Source organism: Myxine glutinosa, chromosome 1 (genome assembly GCF_964187855.1).
Source record: "Myxine glutinosa chromosome 1, kmMyxGlut1.1, whole genome shotgun sequence".
Taxonomy (NCBI): domain Eukaryota; kingdom Metazoa; phylum Chordata; class Myxini; order Myxiniformes; family Myxinidae; genus Myxine; species Myxine glutinosa.
Genome location: NC_136261.1, coordinates 91,350,938 through 91,374,591, shown reverse-complemented (window position 1 = coordinate 91,374,591; position 23,654 = coordinate 91,350,938). Strand labels below are relative to the sequence as shown.

The 23,654-nt window shown below is 45.6% G+C and overlaps 1 protein-coding gene across 1 annotated transcript in view; it reads right to left on the bottom strand.

The window, feature by feature from the left end:
* The window catches only part of LOC137426162 (rho GTPase-activating protein 6), a 226,238-nt gene that overhangs the window by 58,040 nt on the left and 144,544 nt on the right, over positions 1 to 23,654 (bottom strand). Inside the window, exon 6 of the mRNA XM_068114854.2 lies at positions 175 to 388. Coding sequence (XP_067970955.1) covers positions 175 to 388 — 214 coding nt within the window. The remainder of the gene's footprint in view (positions 1 to 174; positions 389 to 23,654) is intronic.

Here is a 23,654-nt window from a genome sequence, read left to right as displayed (position 1 = left end):
TCCAATTTCATTTTCACTGTGGTTCTTAGGAATGGGAAGAGAGTTTTACAGACATTAAGTATTTCTTGTTTATATCATCAACCTCATATTATTTTGGTCAAATAAAGTATCACACGATGCAGTGAAGTAGTCTACAATGTAATACAAGGTGTTGTTGAGTAATGTTCTCTATACCGTGCCTCTCGATGTAGCTGCAGCACTCATCAACCAGTTGGGGCACTTGTCTGCACAGAGGGTTAAGTCCGAGGAGCAGTGTTTCTCCTCCACGTCGCCGCCATCCCCAAGGAGGTTGCCCAACTTTTGGAGCTGCTCCTCCAGAGTGCAAAGCTTCCAACACGTGAGCTCCAGCAGGTCCCAGCTCAGGTAGTGAGTATGCTGAAACTGCACCCTTCAGGAAAAGGGAGAGGGAGTTTGTGAAACCTAGAATGGATCCCAACTGATGATCACCTCAAAAACGTTTTGCTATCATTGGAGCACTCAATTCTTAATTTGTTCTTAGTTCTTCGATTCCCCACTTTCAAGTGGAATTGGAAGGCACTTCTTTGTGATTTGCAGGGGAGAGTAGCAGAATAATTTGATGTCAAAGTTTTTTGAGGAAAGACAGTCAATAATATTGAACATGTTCATTGGCATTATCTTAATCATCCCCAAACCCCAATACATAAAACATAAAAAGTGCTATTAATCTATAAGGGTAAAACATATATGCATAGAAATATGAAGACGTAAAAGCTGACCTTCTGTACTCTTGCCTCATATTTATCTTTTGATCTCAAATCCAGATTTCTTAAGTATATAGCAATAATAACAAATTTGAGATCACTGTTCCAATACTTATGGAGGGCACTGCATATACATAAACATACATGTATTGTATATATACACTCTGCATCACTGTATAGGTTTTTATAGCGATATATCAGCCCAAAACACACACACACACACACACACACACACACACACACACACATATATATACAGTTACGTGAAAAAGTAAGTATACCCCATGTAAAGTTTTGACTTTTTCAACATATTTCAACATACAGCTATTTGATCTTCATTTCAACAATATTGATAGATAAAGGTGATATAATACAACACATATCATGAAACATTTATATTTTGTAGTCTATTGTATAATTTAAATAAACATAAATGCAAATTTCGCATGAGGAAAAAGTAAGTACACCCTTGGCTCTAATAGGTGGTATTGCCCCCTTTGGCAGAAACAACCTCAAGTAGGCGTTTCTTATAACTGTCTATCAGTTTCTGACATCGACTGGGAGAAATTTTTGCCGACTCCTCCATGCAGAATTCTGTCAGCTGTGCGATGTTTGAGGGGTTTCTTGCATGCACAGCTCGTTTCAAATCCCCCAACAACATCTCGATGGGATTTAGATCCGGGCTTTGACTTGGCCATTCCAGAACACTCCATTTCTTTGTTTTCAGCCTTTCCTTGGTGGATTTACTGGTATGTTTAGGGTCATTGTCATGTTGCAAGGTCCACCTTCGGTTGAGCTTCAACTTTCCGACAGATGGCCTCACATTATCCTCAAGCACCCTCTGGTAAAATGAAGAATTCATAGTGGATTCTATGATGGTGAGCTGCCCAGGCCCTGATGCAGCAAAGCTGCCCCAAACCATAATATTTCCACCACCATGCATTACAGTTGGTATCAGGTTCTTGTGGCCAAATGCTGTCTTTGGTTTTCACCAAACATGTCTTCTGGTTCTGTGGCCAAATAGCTCTACCTTTGACTCATCTGTCCAGAGCACATTGTTTCCAGAAGTGCTGGTCTTTGCCTAGGTGTTCATTGGCAAACTTTTGTCTTGCCCTGATGTTCTTTCTGGACAACAAAGGTTTCCTCCTGGCACACCTCCCATGTAGATCAAATGTGTGCAGCCTCTTTCTAATGGTAGACTCGTGCACTTTGACATCAACAGTGGCATGAGCTACCTGTGGGTGCCGTGATGACATTCTGGGGTTCTTAGAGACTTCTTTCAGCATCTTGCGGTCTGCTCTCGGGCTGAACTTGCTGGGGCGGCCTGGCCTGAACAAGTTGGCAGTTGTTTGCAATATACTCCACTTGTAGATGATCTTCCGGACAGTCGAATGATTGATTTCAAATTGTTTGGAGATCTTTTTAAATCCCTTCCCAGACTCTTCGGCATCTATAACCTTCTTTCTGAAGGCCTCAGAGAGCTCTTTTGATCGAAGCATGGTGACGCCGCACACTTCAACAACAAAGAGCAAACCAAACTAAATGTCTGAGGTTTGAATAAGACAGGTTCCTCCAAGATCCTCTCGAACGATGTTCTCATCATTTGCACCTGAGCTGGTGCACCTGATTCTAATTTTATGTATTTGAATAAGTGATAAATGTAGGGGTGTACTTACTTTTTCCACATGCAAAATTTGCATTTATGTTTATTTAAATTATACAATGGACGACAAAATGTAAATGTTTCATGATATTTGTTATATTATATCACCTTTATCTCTCAATATTGTTGAAATGAATATCAAATAGCTGTATGTTGAAATATGTTGAAAAAGTCAAAACTTTACATGGGGTGTACTTACTTTTCCACGTGACTGTATATATATTGTTACAGACACGACTTTGATGTTAAAGTGGGCCGAGCGGAATGGCCGTCGTGTCCGCACAAATTACCCGACTATACTCGACGTTGACGAAGCCGCGCCACGCTGGCTCAATAAGAAAAAGAAGACACCCGGCTGGGTTATAAAATGACGACACCAGGGATACGGTTCTCAAGACCTCCGGAGGAGATTATATTCGTTACGGAAAAGGTTAGATTACAGGGGCTAGAGGTACAACATAGAAAGACAAGCACTTAGACACAATCTTATATTATTCCCCAACAGACGACAGGCAAACGGGACAACGGCTGACTCACACGGGGGTTGATGGAAAGGACAGGCGGGTAGCGATGGCTCCAGGTGCACCTGTGCTCAAAGGTTAGAATCGACCCGGTCCGGTCCAGAGATGCGGGGAGGTCTCGTCGCAGCGCTCAGAGGTGACGTTCTTTCTCAGGCGGGTTCTCTTCCTCTCAGCGGTCGTAGGCAAGGCAACGTTCTTTCTCCAGCTGGGGGCGAATCTCCCGTCACATCCGGCGCGTGGCCGCGTATATCCGGCGGGGAGTGACACGCCCTCGGCTCGTTAGCTCCGCCTCGTGGAATCAGCACGTTGCTTCTCATTGGGTGCGTGCGGGGGGGTTTACCAGGCTCCGCCCTTGACGAGGAGCTGACAAGGAGCCCCTTCGTGGTAACCCCGTGGAGCGCGTGGTCAATGGCGCTAATCGAGCCGGTGTGAGGACGCATCCTCCCCCGCTCCGCCGCCATCTCCTCTGTTGTTGTTGTAATTGTTGGGGAAGAAGATGGAAGGAGGTATGGGAAAGGTCCTAAACTCACTACTGATGCCATATAATCACATTCTGGTGCAACGAAGAGTCATAATTAATGGAAACGAGGCCTTAACTGACATAGACTAAGAATAACTAGGAAGATGTCCGAAAGTTGTCTACGTGTGGTGCGGTGGACCTGGGCACGACATTTAATGGGGGAATAAGGGGAAGGTCGGCTCTACTGATTGTTATTTACATGCAATGGGACTAGGGAATGGGGGATTGGGGAAAGTTGGGGAGTATTGGAGAAAATAGGGGAATATTTACAAGCGGATATGGAGGCCAAATTCCATATTCGCAACATTGCACCCTTCTCTACCCTCGGGGCGTCCCGACCCGATAAATTTTTACGTACTTTAGTGTGGCACGCAATGTAGTTCCCTCTACTATTAACTCTACCCTGAGTGCGACAGTTTTACAGATATTCACAAATGAGTAAATATGTCCCCCTGCGACGTTGCACCCTTCTCCTCACAGAAACACACCCACAGGATAACCGAATCCGGAAAGAATTCTCAAACTAAACATACAGCCTGTAGGGAGCATTATTTACAAGATTACGCTGATATCTACACTACGATCCAGGACCTGTTTTTGGAGGAACACATGCAGATGTTATGCATAGAGAGAGCGCGCTTGCCAGCATCGATACACCAACCCACGAGTGCTCTGTGGCCGACGGCCTTTAATAACGTGCAGAGCACCCTTTTCCAGCATCAAAAGCACCACCCCACCACCAATCGGTGCAGTCACCATTGTTCATTGGAATAAAAATAAATTCGACAACCCCTAACCCTGCAGGTGTCTCTTGCTCTTCTTGTGGTGCACTTGGTGTTAATTAACAGTGGTTCACCTTTATGGCATAGGTGCCACGTTGACCCATAGGTCCATCCCCGGGTGGTGCTTGGCCGCAAACGAACTGCGGTCCATTGTGGGTGGCCACAAACATTGCGGTCCATATGGTGTATCGATCCCGGCAGCAAACAGCGAAAGTGCAGGCCCACAACTGCGCAGCCAGCACCTCTCTCTCCTCTCTCTCTACCCCAAAGCCAGATCCTCGGAGGTGGGAGACAAAAGAAGCAGACAAGTGAGTAAGGTGGTAAGGGCGCAAAAGTGCACGCAATGTAAGGTGATGCACACTGGGGGCACATGGGAACCAGGTGAGACAGGTACGTTCCTATCATACGCCCCCCCCCCCACCAGGTAACCTACATGGCCCCTCCCTTACCCCTTACTGTATCCACAAAACACAACACTACCCATAAACATCTACTTTACAAATCAACAAACATCCCTACTGTCTTCCCCGTTCCTCCCATATACCAAATTCGTCTTCTCTCCCTCCTAACCAATCAAATTTGCCATTTTCAACTCTCATCAAAATTTGCCATCTCCAACTCAACATCGTAATTTGCCATTACCAATTCATCATCAGTCCCTCCTAGGGAGGGAGAGATGGAATCACCCCAATGTCTCATCCACGTCGTGATGCGTCTCACAAATCCACACAGCGATTCATCTCCTGCAACAAAACAAAGAAAACACAGGTGTGGAGTCATCATCATCACCACAGGTAAGTGGCTGCGTATGGTGCGACAGGTTCATCAATCCTAACTATTTCCTAAATGACTTTACAACTTTACACTACCCGGGGTCTTTCTCCGGCCAAACCATTGGCCCTCTTACACTATGGGTTCTAAAAACCAATTCCCATTGGCCAAACTGTGGTGCTCTTCAATTTGGGGTCTCACTCCCCCGATTCATCTCCCGGTGCCCTCGCACAATTTCTGGGCTGTGGCGTGTACCTCTCCCAGCGGGTCTACCCACCTGCACACCTCCACCACTGCAGTTGCCTCCGAGCTTACCTGCTCCTTGCCCTAACCTAACTACCTGGGGAAGGCCCTCTGGCACTCTCCCCACTCGGTGCCCTCTCTGGCACTGGGCTACCCGGGTCCGTCCTCCGGATCCTCGGGCCCCATCCACAACTCTACCGGCTCCCAGAGCCCACCTGCGGCCTCACCTGGCCGACATCCTCACAGTGGTGGAGTGCCCAACCAACTACACGCACTAACAGGCTACACGCCCAGCCATTTCCACAACACTAATGCACCCATTCACAACACCATTCTGCAACCGCACCACAAGTGCCAATATCCAACCACAATTTACCTGTACCCTCTACCTAACACTTACACTACCCGCCCCGGGTACTCGTGAAAGGGGTCCACTCTTCCCCCATCCACACCTTCGCACCATGCACACCACTCCGTACCACTTACTCCAACTCTCTCCACACACCTGTACTTGCACACCTGTGCTCTCACACCTGGTGCCACCTGCACCCTTCTCTCCCCAAGCGCATTCGCGCTGATCCACAACACTCACTACTCATACACTGCTCCACACACCTGTCCAGTTGCACACCTGTGCAATCACACCTGTTCAATTCTCACACACACGGCATCATCTCATCTAACTACTCCCCTCTGAAACTTGCGCTTCCCAGTCGTCCCTTTAAACTATTGCGCTCCCACGTCATTATCATCCACACTAATCTACCTGCGTCCCTACTACAGGTATCAGTCACTAACTAAACTTAACGTCACCTAATGTCAATCCTCGCTAGATCCCTACACACCATATCCTAACCCACCCGGGCTAGTTTTCACTGCCATACACCCCATAAGCTATTGCTCCTTTGCCCCCCACACATGGAAAGGGTGGCAGGGATGCCATCCCACCACGTCGGGGGTCTCTCACTACCAATTTTGCACTTCAAATTTCAACAAATTAAAAATTTGCCAATCACTGCCCATCATCTGCCAATCACTACTGCCAATCCCTTGCCAATCATCAAATTTTGTTTTTCTCTAATTTTGGGTCCAAAACACTAACCTCATCACCCAGTCTACTCACTAATACCTCTCGGTGCGCCAATCCCTGTCCAAAGCCCGGCTTCGTAAAGCCAAGCAATGGATGCTGGTTGTTTTGTGCCAGCGGCTGGATGCGTCCGGCACTCGGTGCAGGGACGGGGGCTTACCCGGGCCGAGATCCCACGCATCACCTCGGCGTGGAGCCATCCAATGTCCCGATCTCGACCTGCCGGAATGCCTCAACAAAAAGTGGTCGCCATGACGACCCTTTCTATCGGGCTGCCAGCTCCGCCTAGTGGAGCACGGACGCGGCCGTTCGAAGCGAGGCCCGGCACGCACCGAGGGCCCGATTCGGCCATAAGTCGTTCTACACTCTACCCCGTCTAACGTCGATGCTTCACCTGGACGCTTACACCCCGCCGCCCGTTCCTTGCTCACACATCCAGCCGTCTCCATGCTCCTCGTCGTACCTTTCCTTACACACCCAGGTACTCTCATTCCACTCACAGACTTGGTCACACACCTGACCACCGAACACTTTGGCACACATTCGTTGCTCGCACACCTCACCAATACACCGCTTCGCGCCCCCTCCTCGGTCACCTCCTCTGTGACAATCACAGGTGTGCCCTCATTCGCACACCCAACCACGTGCCTCACCACCAACTCCAGCGTGCATTCCCACTCACGCTCTACCATTCCAGGTGTGCATCCTTCCATCCCAGGTGTACATCCTCGCTCACCTGTCACAACTAACTCACGCTCCATGTCACTCTCACTACTTTCACCTCCATTCCTGACAGCGCACTCACCCTTACTCTTGACAGCGCACTCTTTCCTCATGCACTTGTCCGTCACACACCTTTCTCGCGCACACTCTCCCGTTACACCCTCTGTAACACTCACCACAGGTGGACACTCTTCCTTACTTCTGACAGCGCACTCTTTCCTCATGCGCCTGTCCGTCACACACCTTTCTCGCGCACACTCTCCCGTTACACCCTCTGTAACACTCACCACAGGTGGACACTCTTCCTTACTTCTGACAGCGCACTCTTTCCTCATGCACCTGTCCGTCACACACCTTTCTCGCGCACACTCTCCAGTTACACCCTCTGTAACACTCACCACACCGCGCTTCCCTGTGCCCCCTCGCACACGCGCTTCGACCAACTCACTCTTGACGGCACACTCACTCCTCGGCGTGCACTTTTTCCTCACACACCCCAGAGTCGGACTTTCTCGCACACCTCCTTTTTCGCACACCAGACCTGTCGCACACTTCACCAATGGCCTCTCACGAACACCCGGGTCTATCTCGACCCCCAAGCTTATTAAATCCCCTGGCGCATCATACGCACGACCATATTGGTCACCACTTACACCGGGTCCTCTTCCTCTTCGCTTCTCCTCCATCACCTGCGAATCCCTCATCCGGTTAATGAGCACATCATCACGATCCAAACACAGACTTTGGACCAATTCTTTTATCTCCTCTTTTATCTCTTTCTTATCCCCTCTCCGTCGCTTCTTAATTTCGCTCATCCCTTCTTCCACTTCTTCTAATTTGTGCTTCACCTCTTTTATTCCCCGGTACGTCTCCTCAAGCTCATCCTCTAAGGCTACCTTGACCGTTTCCAGGTGCGTCCTCACCTGCCGGTCCTTCGTCTCCATTACCTCTATCACCTCGTCCAGCCTCGTTGTCAGTCCCTCACGTACCATCTGACATTCCCTCTTTGTCGCTATTAAGTCGTTTTTTATGTCGTTTTGTGTCGCTTTTAAACCTCCTAATACCGCAGTGTTCCTTTGAACCTGCTCCACTAACTCCGTTTGTCCCACCGTCAGCTGCTCCACCTCCTGCGTCAGGTCCTCTATTCCACCTTGCAATTTTACAGTCCCCTTTCTCACCTCTTTCTCCATGTGCTCCTTACAGTGCCTCACCTCCTCGCGCACTCCTCCGACCTCCTCACTCACTCCTCTTCTGATCTCCTCTCCCATCACTTGCATCTCCTGCCCAGATGCCACCCTCATCTGCTCCATTTCCTCCCTGTGAGCATCCAGTTTGGTTTCTACCCCCATTCTGACCCCCTCTATCTGCTGCTCCATTTGTTTAACTTCCCTTTCCGCTTGGTCCCTCATGTCCCTCAATTTGCCTTCCATACTGTTTTCTAACCCCTCTAACCCATTTTTCACTCCCTCTATCTGATTCTCCTGGGCAGCCATTCTATTTTCTACCCCCATTAACCCATTTTTCACTTCTTTTATCCCGTTGTCTAACCCCTCAAAATTATTGTCTAACTTCCCAAATTTCTTGTCTAACCCCTCACTGGTACCCCTCGCTTCGTCCCTCATTACCCCCATTTGGTTTCCCATTACCCCCATTTGGCCCTCCAATCGCTCACCCTGAGCATCCATCCGGTTCCCCAACCGCTCAATTTGGCTCCCCATACTCATCTGTACAGCTGCCTGTAGCTGCGCAATGAGGGCCTGTATGTCAATCGGCTGCATGTTAAAGCCCGTTGATACAGCGGGCTCGGCTACCGCGCGCTCTTGCGAGGCGCCATTTTGCGTGCCTGCTACCCTCGCTGTTTCGCTCTCCTCATGTCCCTCATGTCCCTCAATTTGGTCCTGGACCGACCCTGCTTCACTCTCCCCTACCGGACCCCAGCCGTCTTGATCCGCCATGGCGCGACTTTCAAAATTCGAGTTTCGTAACACAAATTCGAAATTTCGCCGTTATAATTTCGTCGAGCGCAGTAACCGCGGGACCGCGCTCCGGATCGATTTGGTCGAGCGCCGTACGCGCTCCGGCTCGATTTTCCCTCCCAAAATTTGGGCCTAACTAATTTAGTCCCGGGTCCGAATCTCACTCCTCGACACCAATTGTTACTCTAATAGTACAATTGGTGTTCCAAAATTTGGGCTAAATAAATTTAGTCCCAGGTTCGAATCCAACTCCTGACAACCAATTGTTACAGACACGACTTTGATGTTAAAGTGGGCCGAGCGGAATGGCCGTCGTGTCCGCACAAATTACCCGACTATACTCGACGTTGACGAAGCCGCGCCACGCTGGCTCAATAAGAAAAAGAAGACACCCGGCTGGGTTATAAAATGACGACACCAGGGATACGGTTCTCAAGACCTCCGGAGGAGATTATATTCGTTACGGAAAAGGTTAGATTACAGGGGCTAGAGGTACAACATAGAAAGACAAGCACTTAGACACAATCTTATATTATTCCCCAACAGACGACAGGCAAACGGGACAACGGCTGACTCACACGGGGGTTGATGGAAAGGACAGGCGGGTAGCGATGGCTCCAGGTGCACCTGTGCTCAAAGGTTAGAATCGACCCGGTCCGGTCCAGAGATGCGGGGAGGTCTCGTCGCAGCGCTCAGAGGTGACGTTCTTTCTCAGGCGGGTTCTCTTCCTCTCAGCGGTCGTAGGCAAGGCAACGTTCTTTCTCCAGCTGGGGGCGCATCTCCCGTCACATCCGGCGCGTGGCCGCGTATATCCGGCGGGGAGTGACACGCCCTCGGCTCGTTAGCTCCGCCTCGTGGAATCGGCACGTTGCTTCTCATTGGGTGCGTGCGGGGGGGTTTACCAGGCTCCGCCCTTGACGAGGAGCTGACAAGGAGCCCCTTCGTGGTAACCCCGTGGAGCGCGTGGTCAATGGCGCTAATCGAGCCGGTGTGAGGACGCATCCTCCCCCGCTCCGCCGCCATCTCCTCTGTTGTTGTTGTAATTGTTGGGGAAGAAGATGGAAGGAGGTATGGGAAAGGTCCTAAACTCACTACTGATGCCATATAATCACATTCTGGTGCAACGAAGAGTCATAATTAATGGAAACGAGGCCTTAACTGACATAGACTAAGAATAACTAGGAAGATGTCCGAAAGTTGTCTACGTGTGGTGCGGTGGACCTGGGCACGACATTTAATGGGGGAATAAGGGGAAGGTCGGCTCTACTGATTGTTATTTACATGCAATGGGACTAGGGAATGGGGGATTGGGGAAAGTTGGGGAGTATTGGAGAAAATAGGGGAATATTTACAAGCGGATATGGAGGCCAAATTCCATATTCGCAACAATATATATATATATATATATATATATATATACACATACATACATATATATACAGGGTGAGCCAGAAATATGGTCATTTTTATCTGCGACGAGCAGTTCAATGAGAGGACTGCGTTGTTGTTCTTGTTGTTGGGGTGCCTTTTTGAATAGCACATGCGCATACACTCGGACTTCCCCTCCCGACCAAGCCCGTTTCAAATTATCTCTCTGCCACCCAGAATTAACATTAACTAGGGCATGCCCGTACTATATATATATCTAAAATTATATCCCCCCCCCCCCCCTCTATTTACATGAAATGGTTTGGTCCATTCGCAAAGCCAAAGCGAACGGCTTGCGAGTACGGTGACAATCCCCCCCCCCCCCCCTCTATGTACATGAAATGGTTTGGTCCATTCGCAAAGCCAAAGCGAACGGCTTGCGAGTACGGTGACAATCCCCCCCTCTATTTACATGAAATGGTTTGGTCCAAAGCGAACGGCTTGCGAGTACGGTGACAATCCCCCCCCCTCTATTTACATGAAATGGTTTGGTCCAAAGTGAACGGCTTGCGGAGTTTGGTAAAGAAATCGCCATAGCTCGGTAACTACTTCTCCGATTAATATGAAACCTTGAAAAGGCACATCCTCGGGTCCCCAGCAATATACCTGGCAAGTTTCAAGTATATCGGACCCGTGGTTGTCGAGAAACAGTGGTCACAGACACACAGACAAACACACAGACAAACACACACACACACAGAGATTACTGGAATTATAGATAGATAAATAACATTAATGAATTAACATTGACATTAACAGAAATAACATTCATGTCCATACATTATATGTAATCAGTTGATGAAGCATGTTGTGTCGCAAAACAAAAGACAAGACCAGAACTGAAAGACAAAAATATGCTAGTGCATGCATATAATTTAATGACTGGTCGAATTTGGTAGCGCATATTGCAATGGATATCCTCATGATTCTACACGTCGCAGCTGGTGACCACACTGTGGTCATTTTTCTCTTGTTGAAATTCGTGTGAATGAAATAAAAAATTGTATTTCAAAAAAAATTCATTCATGATATTGAGGTACATAACATACATTTTTATTATTATTATTATTTTTTACTGATTTAGTTTTAATTTTTGCAGGCAGAACACTTGAGTGACCATGTGGAACTGGTCGGGTGAAGAACGCGCTTTCGTTATTAAAGATTTTTAGAAGAATAATAATAGTGCAACTGCTGCACAACGATGAGGAGAAGAGAAGAGAAGAGTGATGGAAATGAATGTAGAAGGAAGTAGAGGACGGGGAAGACTGAGAAAGACTTGGCTAATGATGGTCGAAGAAGAAATGCGGGAAAGGGGGTTAACAAGGGGAAATGCAGAAAATAGGGCAAAATGGAAAAGATTGTCATGGGGACCACAAGGCTAACCCCTGCTCTAGCAGGGAAAATGGCCTTAAAATGCCTGTTGTTGTTGTTGTTGTTGCTCCACAACATCAATTCAAACTCCATTTCAATGTTCAACGTCATGGAAATGTGCCATCTGTTCGTGCTATCAAGTTATGCGTTCAGAAGTTTGAGAGTACCGGTTAAACTTTAAAAGAGAAACCGCCGATAGCACCCAAATCAGTAAGAACGGCACAAAATATTGAGTGTGTAAGGGAGTCGGTTTTGAGAAGTCCGCATCGCTCCAGCCTTAAGAATTTCTCACACGTCACTACGCCGCATATTGCATAAGGATTTAAACTTTTATCCCGATAAAATTCAAACCGTCCTGGAATTAAGCCAAGATGATGAGATTGCTAAGGTAATTAAGCCAAGGAAAACATCAGACCATGTTGCAGTGGTGGCCATGAAACGTGGCCATGTTGCAGAACATCATGAATAATTGGCGTCCAGGATTGGAGGAATGTGTCAGAGGAAATGGTGCGCATCTCCTAGATGTTCTTTTCCACAAATAATTGGCATGTTATGTACTTCACTTTCTTGTGAAAAAATTTTTTCACAAGACTTGTGAAAAGTTTTGAAATATAACTTTTATTACCCTCACACAAGTGTTAAAAATAACCATATTTCTGGCTCACCCCGTATATATAGATATTTTATATATATATATATATATATAAATATATATATATATATATATATATATATTGTCATCCCTCGCTATATCGCGCTTCACTTTTCGCGGCTTCGGTACATCGCGGGTTTTTCTCGCTAGTATATGTAAAATTATATATCGGATTTTTCATTATATCGTGGGATTCTGCGGCCTATAAGTATTTTTATTTTTTTAGATTTTAATTATTTTTGCGGTAAAATAAGCATTTTCTAGCCTAAAAAATTAATAATAATATAAATAAAAATATAACACATTAATTAAAACCTATATTAAAAGAATATTACAGTAAATCGAAATAAAATACGCATTATAAATGAGTAGACAAAGAATCGCGCATATGGAAAACCAAGTTTGGGTTGCTTGCGCTCGTTTGCCCAGATGATTTCGTACGCGGCACACTATTGGCAGATGGATGAGATGCGACCAATCAGAGCACGCTGTTCAGTATCCTGCGGTGTTGTGTTTTTGTGCATTTTGTGTAAAATTGTGAAGTTGTTTCAAGCCCTACGATGACGGGTAAACGTTCTGCGTCTTCTAAGGGTTCTGGCACTGAACCTAAGCGCCAGAGGAAGATGCTTAATATCGTAGAGAAGGTGAAACTCCTCGACATGTTAAAGGAAGGGAGAAGCTTTGCGGCTGTAGCCGCCATTACGGGCTCAATGAATCTACGGTCCGGTACATTAAGAAGGACGAAAAGAATATAAGGGCGACGGCAGCAGGGTCCTTTAACCAAACAGCGAAAAGGGTGGTAACTTCAAGCAATAAGGCCATTGTAAGGATGGAGTCTGCATTGGCCCTTTGGATCAGTGACTGCAGGAAGAAGAATATCCCACTGGATACCAACGTTATCCGTGAGAAGGCCAGGCAGCTTTACGCCAAGTTTGCTGAAGGCGCTGGCGACGACGACCCCGAATCCGAACCATCGACCGCATCTCCCACCAAACCAACCAAATTCAATGCCAGCAAGGGCTGGTTTGAAAAATTTCAAAAACGATTTAAGCTAAAGAGCGTGGTCCTGCATGGAGAAGCTGCTTCTGCTGATAAAGCCGCAGAAAAACTCACCCGATCACGTACCCCTCGGTCGTATAGACCGAGGGGTACGTGAACGAGACGTTCAGGACGATCATCGAGGAAGGGGGTTATAAGCCTGAACAAGTTTTTAATATGGATGAGACAGCCTTATTTTGGAAACGGATGCCGTCTCGCACTTTCATCATGATCGAGGAAGCCAGAGCCCCTGGATTTAAGGCCCACAAAGATCGGGTGACTTTAGTAATGTGTGGGAATGCTGCGGGCTTTATGATAAAGCCTGGTCTTATTTATAAGTAAAAAAACCCAAGGGTCCTCAAAAACAAAAATAAGAACCTGCTGCCAGTGTATTGAATGCACAACCAGAAGTCCTGGATTACGAAACTCCTCACATCGGATTAGTTCCACCAGTGCTTCATTCCCGAGGTCAAGCTTTATCTCGCAGAAAAAGGACGAGTTCAAAGTGCTGTTGCTCATGGATAATGCAGGAGGTCACGCGCTCGACCTGTCGTATGATGGCGTACAAATAGAGTTCTTACCGCCAAACACCACATCGCTGATACAGCCCATGGATCAAGGCGTCATTCGCGCATTTAAGGCACTTTATACGCGAAACACCCTGCAGCACCTGGTCGAGGCTATGGACTCGGACGAAAACTTCTCGCTGAAGGCGTACTGACGTGAGTACACCATTGCAACGTGTCTGCAAAATATTCAGATGGCCATAAAGGAGATGAAGACAGAAACTTTGAATGCCTGCTGGAAAAAATTGTGGCCAGAAGTAGTCCACGATTACGTGTACAAGGGTTTCTCTCCTGACGAAGTCCACCACTCTGCAGTAGATAAGGCAGTGAAGCTGGCCAAATTACTAGGAGGAGATGGCTTCAACGATATGACTCCCGATGACGTTGAGGAGCTGCTCGAGACCCACTCAGATCCGTTAACGGACGAAGACCTGGCGGAGATGACGAAGTCAGCAAGTGAGGAAGAAGAGGGTCCAGGGGATGAAGAAGAAGAAGGCCTATCACTGGAACGCCTCGCACTGTGACCTTCTCTCCTGACAAGGTGGAGGAGTTTTTGTCAAACCTCGAATCTGATTCTGCAACTGGACCAGATGGCATCAGCCCACGGGTCCTAAAATCCTGCTCTGCCGCTCTATCTCACCCTCACTCTATGCTTTTCACCCTATCTTTTGCTCAAGGTCATCTGCCAGCATCCTGGAAATCAGCAAACATTACCGCTTTACACAAAAAAGGTGCAAAAACAGATCCTTGCAACTACAGACCAATCAGCCTGCTCCCAATTATCAGCAAAGTCATGGAATCCATCATTGCTTCGGATATCAAATCTTTCCTCTTCTCCAATGGCTTGATCTCTGACCATCAATTTGGTTTCAGACCAGGTCACTCTACTCTGGACATGCTGCTTCTGCTGTCTCAACAATGGATGGAGGTCCTCAATGCCAAACAGGAAATCAGAGCTGTCTCCCTTGACATATCACGGGCCTTTGATACGGTCTGGCACCCAGCTCTGCTCACCAAACTCTCCTCCTAAGGTATCCATGGAAATCTCCATGCATGGCTTGCGGACTTCCTCTCTGGTCATAGTCAACGTGTGGCCCTGAATGGATTTCTCTCATCTCCCCTTCCTGTTCAGGCTGGAGTTCCCCAAGGAAGTGTGCTGGGCCCTGTGCTTTTTCTGGTCTTTATCAATGATCTCTCCGACTCTCTGGAAAATCCTCTCTATCTCTTTGCTGATGACTCCACTCTCTGCTGCTCCATTCCTCTTCCCTCAGATCGGCAGTCTGCAGCCTCCTCACTCTCTGAAGACCTGGACAAAATCACAGACTGGTCAAACAAGTGGAACATGTCTTTCAATCCTGACAAATCTCACTCTCTTACTATGTCTCTCCGAAAAGATCGACTGGACAACCCTCCCATCTACTTTCGCAACAATCCTCTCCAAGAAGTTCTGTCGCTCAAGCTTTTGGGTCTCACTATCTGCCATGATCTTTCTTGGGAAAACCACATTTCCAAGCTGGCCTCCAAAGCCAGTCGCCGACTGGGCATCCTCCGTCGTGCGAAGTCCTTCCTCGGCACACCTGAGCTCCTCACCACATACAAGGCTTTCATCCGCAGCTCAATGGAATACTGTTGTCCCCTCTGGGCTGGTGCTCCTGCCTCACACCTGGCTCGGCTTCACGCTGTTGAATCCAAAGCTTTCAAAATCATTGGAATCTCCCGCGATGAAGCTATGTCTGAGGGCCTTTCACTCACTCACCGCAGGCAGGTAGGGGGTCTTTCTGTCTTCTACCGACTCCTCTGCAGCCTTGCTCCCCCAGCTCTCTCTGTGCTCTGTCCCCCAAATATTCCTACAGGTCGCACAAGATGTGCCAGCAACCCTCTGATGGTTAAACTGCCGAAATCTCGGCTCTCTGCTCAGCTTCACTCTTTCATTCCTCTTTTCTCCCGCCTCTGGAACAAACTCCCACACTCCCTTCAATCCCTCTCTTCCCTCCAGGTCTTTAAAACAGCTGTTCACCACCATCTCTTATCTTCCCCCATCCAAAACCTTGATCTTTTCTACCCCCACTAATTCACCCCAGATCCACCTTGTTTGAAATTCCAACTTCTTTCCTGGAAATCCTGGCAGTGTCCATATGTTTATACCTCTCCCACCCCCCCCCCCCCCCTTCACATGCCTCCCCCCCAAAGCCCTCTCCCTCCCACTGATCTCTCGATGTCTCCATGTCTCTCGGTCCCTGCTCTCAAATGTTGTGTTTGTGTACTTCCCCCTCTCTCCCCATCTTGTCTACCGCTCCCGATGTTATTTGTTTTATGTGTCTGTTTGTCTTTCTGTGTGATTCATGTTCGCTCTTTCACGAGCCTCGATCTTGTATACAAAAAAAAAAAAAAAAAAAAAAAAAAAAAACCCTAGTGAGAATGGCAAAATAACTTAAGGAAAGGGCTGAAGTATGGGACCCCCAGATGATTCGTTCGTTGAAGTTCAGAAATGTAATCGACGGAGGCATTGAAGTCGAGAAAAACCTCCTCGCCCAGAAGAAAAGGCAGCGCCAGCAACTGCCCATCACTATGTTCCTCACCCGAAAAAAGAAAGAAGACACGCCTACGTCTTCAGCACGAAAAGAAGTTCCGGACGACGACGAAGATACTGCACCACCTGACGAGGCACCTGCTGAATCAGAAGAGCTGTAATGCTCTTCTTTGCTGTGCAGTACAGTAAAAACTATTATTGATATACTTACCCAGTATCTATTACAGTATTTTCAAATATACTGCACAGCTATATATATATATATACACAGCTATATATACACGTACAAATATTTTTCTAATACGTAAGGATGGGTCTCAAAAGTGTGTTTAAGAGTGTAGAAAGGGTTTATAAGAGCGTGGGAAAGGTTTATAAGAGTATGGGGAGGGTTTTTAAAGGCTTAAAATATATAAAAATAATAAAATTAATATATGGTTTCTACTTCGCGGATTTTCACCTATCACTGGGGGTTCTGGAACGTAACCCCCGCGATAAACGAGGGATGACTGTATATATATACACGTATATATATATATATATATATATATATATATATATATATATATATATATATATATATATATATATATATATACAGTATATATATATATTAGGGTGGTCCTCAAATGTACACCAAAAAATTAAATTGGACTTTTTTCAGGTGCTTGTTGCTAAAATTGTTCCTTATTGTGAAAAAATGAAATGTGCCAAAGATGGTTTCTATACGACTTTATTTGCTACTGTCACACATGGGTTGAAAATTACAATGTTTCAGTATCGACACACAAAATTGTTTTTAACTAGGGCATGCCCGTACTATATATATATCTAAAATTATATCCCCCCCCCCTCTATTTACATGAAATGGTTTGGTCCATTCGCAAACCCAAAGCGAACGGCTTGCGAGTACGGTGACAATCCCCCCCCCTCTATTTACATGAAATGGTTTGGTCCAAAGCGAACGGCTTGCGAGTACGGTGACAATCCCCCCCCCCCTCTATTTACATGAAATGGTTTGGTCCAAAGCGAACGGCTTGCGAGTACGGTGACAATCCCCCCCCTCTATTTACATGAAATGGTTTGGTCCAAAGCGAACGGCTTGCGGAGTTTGGTAAAGAAATCGCCATAGCGTGCACAAACGCGCAGGAAAGCGAAAGAATCGCAAATTAGTTTTAATTAGTTTTAAAACATAGTTTAACGCCAACATAGCGGCAACATAGTTTGCCAACGTGAAATAAATGAATACGCTCTCAAATGTGCCGTCCGAGGCAGAGTCTGTTCGCCACGTTCGGCACACGTGATAGCTCGCTGCTCTCTGATTGGTTGAATCGTTTTTTGGACATAGCTCGGTAACTACTTCTCCGATTAATATGAAACCTTGAAAAGGCACATCCTCGGGTCCCCAGCAATATACCTGGCAAGTTTAAAGTATATCGGACCCGTGGTTGTCGAGAAACAGCGGTCACAGACATACAGACATACAGAGATTACTGGAATTATAGATAGATAAACTAACACTCAGATGTAATCCCAAATCAGTAAGAATGTATGACAATCATCATAAACACACAGAGGAAGAGTCCTCCAGACCATTGATTCCTCATTAATAAGTTCTGTGGTAAATTATTTCCTCCTTATCTTCTTTGCGTCGGGGAACTGATGGTGATGCCACTCAACAACTTGCAACAGGTACTGGTGCTGCTGTTCATCCTTTGTCAAGACTTGGTTGTAGTCCTGTATTAATGCTACACCACGTTCTGCAAAGTCGTTGACAGTGGCAATACCGCGCAAGACTTGCTGTGATGACTGAAATGATGGGTCATCGGCCCACTCACCAGGGTCCTTTTCTAGGAAGTCAGTATTGACTTTGAATGCAGTAAAAATTCGCAGTGAGGCAGAAGTAACAAAATCTGCAACAGTCTTGGCAGCGATGGCTTCTTTTGCTGTAAGATCCACATGTACCCGTGGTTGAGGATTCTCTTGGCATTCTTCTTTAAGAGCAGCTACTATCATTCGCTTTACATCAAGCTCAACACTATCGTCAAACAGAGCAAGTCCTGCCAGTTCTTCGCTGAGGTACCACAAGTGATTGGAAAGCTTTTTGCTGGTGGCTTTGGCAATCACTGAATCAGGATAGAAAATGAGTGCTTTTAAGAGAGCTAGGTCTCCAGCGGGAGCACCAATGGCAGATGGAGCGCTGAACCAGGCTTTGGTATACACTGCTCCAACAAATGCTGTAAAACGCTTTATGCCAGTGAGTTCCTTTGGGGTCAGTCAAAACTGATCACGGAACAAGTAGATCTTGATTCCATAAATCACACGGGCCATCCATCTTGCCCGATGCATGGCTCCTGGCTGCATGAACCTGAATCCTCTCGGAGGACGCCCACCAAACAGAATAATAGTCAACTCAAGAAGTTCACGGTAGTCATCTCGTAGTTGGCCCGATTCCAGTTTCTGGATGCAGAATGAAACGACATCTTCTTTGCAACTTAAAAATACACGTGAAACTACAGAGTCCAGGTCATCAGGCATCATTGGCTTAAACTTGCTTTGGTCAATGGAAATTCCAGTTTGACTGGAAACGCTTGAAGACGGCTATCTCAGGTCCTTTTGATGGACCAAGAAATGGTTTGAATGCTGCCATTGCTGCCTCTACCACTAGTTCCAGAATGTGATGCCAGCATGCAAAATGTAATAGTGGTCGTCCAAGCTTTTGTTGCAAAATAGTGCATGCACCAAGTGCTGAACCATTGTTGCTGGCTGTCGTGTCAAAGCTCATACCTGCCACCATGTCTTGCAAATGCCATTCTTCGAGGCATTGCATAACAGCAGCAGCTGTTGCTAGTCCAGTTCCTGCTGGCAGCTTTGGCACACCCAGAAGCTTTCCAGTTCCTTGTGGGTCACTGACAATGACAGGAAGGCGATCAACTTTTTTAGTCCCATCGTCTGGAAGGAGCTTGCCATCCCAATGAACCACCAGACTTGTGTTTGGAGCATAGGATGCCTGGTTGTCACCTGCAATTGTCTTCCGTTGGATCCGCCTGGATTTCCTGATCGATGTGCGGTTGATGGCCAACTCTGAAGGGTCGTGTCCCAGAGCAGAGGCTGCTGCTGACAAGATGTGAACAGCTGATCGATCACTAACCTTGGTGCGGTCGAGAGCTGCTGTTAGGTCCGGTGTAACAATGCTACTTGCATGCTTTCGGCTCTGCCTCTTTGAAGCAGATAGAACAGCAGAGTCGTCATGATCACTGGCTTCAGCACTGCTGTCTGTTGATGATGCTAGCTCAAGAGTCTCCTCTCGGGCTGCTTGCTTCTCTTTTTCATGCTGCTCTCTTTGTCAACACCTTGTCGTGTTGATGTGTCCGCTCCTCTTTTCCTGCTAGCACCTTGTCAACACCAACCATAAAGCCCCGTCGACCTGGCTCCCGTTGTGCCTTAAGGAATTCACGGTCCTCTGGTATTTTGATCAGATCAAGGACATCAGCATGAGCAATGTCAAATAAGTCACGTAGACCGGTTTGAAACTGCTCTTCTTTCTTTATCTGAGGGACAGATCGCCGGCTCTTTCCTTTCAGGATGGATCTGTATTGTTCTACTTTTCTCTCTAGTTTTGCAATGATATTCCGCTCATCTGCAGTGGGGATCCGTGCTTTCTCCCAGATGCATAATGTCTCACAAACAACAGTTGTTGCCGCACTGCTTATGTCCAATTTCTCAGCATGATGTAGCTTAAAGTATCGCTGCAGAATCTCTTGCCAAGATGGGAGCCGAGTTTCTGGTAGTTTTTCAAGATGGCAGCCTATCAGCCACACATGGTTCTTTTTTCTGGTTGCTCTTCTTGAAGTACTTGCACTCGCCATCATAACTGAAACAAACCGAAATAATTTCTGTATAGTGCTGATTAGCAGAATAGCAGGGGCCATGTGACAGTGGTAAAAGTTTTCAAAATGAAATGAAATTTTACCCAATTTGTTCTCTCTACAGGTGTAATAAAAAAATGGAAAAGCACTTTAGAAAAGTTAATGTTTACATTTGAGGACCACCCTAATATATATATATATATATATATATATATATATATATATATATATATATATATATATATATATATATATATATATATACTAGCTTGGCTCGGCTTGCTGTGCTCGCCTCACCAAGCGTCGCTACTGAGGAACGGGCTTATTTTAGCTGAGGATAATGACTGTACCTGGTACCTGAGTTGCTCTGTTGTCATGATTTACACCAATCATAATACAAACAATTATTTTGCACAAATGTATTTGTTGTGTTTGTGATATTACATTTTTATAGGCAATTTAGGTAGAAGATTCAGGTTGAATGTTTTTTTTTTTCAAGAAAGAACCCCTCAGCACATACATAGGGGAGGGGTAGGTGCAGACTGGAAGTTTGGGAGGTTTACACCTCACCACCACGTAATTCAAAACACCTCACCACCACGTAATTCAAAACACCTCACCACCACGTAATTCAAAACACCTCACCACCACAAATTAAAAACACCTCACCACTACGAAATTGAAAACAGCTCACAGCCATAAAACACGTAATAAAACACCTCACCACAACGAAATTAAAAACACCTCACAGCCATAAAACACGGAATAAAAACACCTCACCACCAAGTAATTTAAAACACCTCACAGCCATAAAACACGTAATAAAAACACCTCACCACCACGAAATGAAAAACACCTCACAGCCATAAAACATGTAATAAAAACACCTCACCACCACGAAATTAAAAACACCTCACCACTACGAAATTGAAAACAGCTCACAGCCATAAAACACGTAATAAAAACACCTCACCACAACGAAATTAAAAACACCTCACAACCATAAAACACGTAATAAAAACACCTCACAGCCATAAAACACAGAATAAAAACACCTCACCACCACGAAATTAAAAACAACTCACCACCACGAAATTAAAAACAACTCACCACCACGAAATTAAAAACACCTCACCACCACGAAATTAAAAACACCTCACCACTACGAAATTAAAAACACCTCACCACCAAGTAATTTAAAACACCTCACAGCCATAAAACACGTAATAAAAACACCTCACCACCACGAAATTAAAAACAACTCACCACCACGAAATTAAAAACACCTCACCACCACGAAATTAAAAACACCTCACCACCACGAAATTAAAAACACCTCACCACTACGAAATTGAAAACAGCTCACAGCCATAAAACACGTAATAAAAACACCTCGCCACCACGAAATTAAAAACACCTCACCACCACGAAATTAAAAACACCTCACCACTACGAAATTAAAAACACCTCACCACTACGAAATTGAAAATAGCTCACAGCCATAAAACACGTAATAAAAACACCTCACCACAACGAAATTAAAAACACCTCACAACCATAAAACACGTAATAAAAACACCTCACAGCCATAAAACACAGAATAAAAACACCTCACCACCAAGTAATTTAAAACACCTCACAGCCATAAAACACATAATAAAAACACCTCACCACCACGAAATTAAAAACAACTCACCACCACGAAATTGAAAACACCTCACAGCCATAAAACACGTAATAAAAACACCTCACCACCACGAAATTAAAAACACCTCACCACCACGAAATTAAAAACACCTCACCACTACGAAATTAAAAACACCTCACCACTACGAAATTGAAAACAGCTCACAACCATAAAACACGTAATAAAAACACCTCACAGCCATAAAACACAGAATAAAAACACCTCACCACCACGAAATTAAAAACAACTCACCACCACGAAATTGAAAACACCTCACAGCCATAAAACACGTAATAAAAACACCTCACCACCACGAAATTAAAAACACCTCACAGCCATAAAACACGTAATAAAAACACCTCACAGCCAGAAAACACGTAGTAAAAACACCTCACAGCCATAAAACACAGAATAAAAACACCTCACCACCACGAAATTAAAAACACCTCACAGCCATAAAACACGTAATAAAAACACCTCACAGCCATAAAACACGTAATAAAAACACCTCACAGCCATAAAACACAGAATAAAAACACCTCACCACCACGAAATTAAAAACAACTCACCACCACGAAATGAAAAACACCTCACAGCCATAAAACACGTAATAAAAACACCTCACCACCACGAAATTAAAAACAACTCACCACCACGAAATTGAAAACACCTCACAGCCATAAAACACATAATAAAAACACCTCACCACCACGAAATTAAAAACACCTCACAGCCATAAAACACGTAATAAAAACACCTCACCACCACGAAATCGAGGCCATCCACCGAAAATCTTAGAGTTCTCACCGTCAAGCCGGTCATTATACATGGTTCCCACCCCCCCCCCTCCCCTCATCCCATACTGAGAAATCAAAGAGGTGGTCCCCAGACAGTGAGGAGCCTCGGGGGCGGGGGGGGGGACAAGGCCACAGGGAAGAACATAACACTTCATTTCTAGGGTGCAAGGATTCCAATATACCGACCTTGGCAGCGATAGACCTCCCAGGGAGGTTGTCTGGCGGGGAGGGGAGATGTCATGTATGGTCTTAGACTGCCCTCAAGAGGATTGGGAGGGTATCGCGGAGGGAAAATACTTATTATTCTGGTATACTTAAGATCACTGCCACGACATATATACTATAAGAGTGCTGTGTGTGTGTGTGTGTGTCACAATTTGTCTAAGAGATGGCTGAATGGCTTTTGTCACACTTTCAGAGGTTCACCAATGAGTGCCTGGAGTGTTTTCGGCAAAAGAATTTTTTTTATTTTTGAAAATTAAAAAAAATAAATATCTAAGCCTTTGTAGCTATGAGAAAAGTAATATTTATTACATTATCCCTGATTCGTGTGTCTGTGTGTGTGTTATTACTTATTATAATAAGAAATATACATTTTCCTTAGTAGATGTGGGGAAGTGTTTGTTAATATTATTATTATTATTATTATTATTATTATTATTATTATAATAATCATATATGTTCCCTTACTTTAACGTAGGAGGAGGCCAT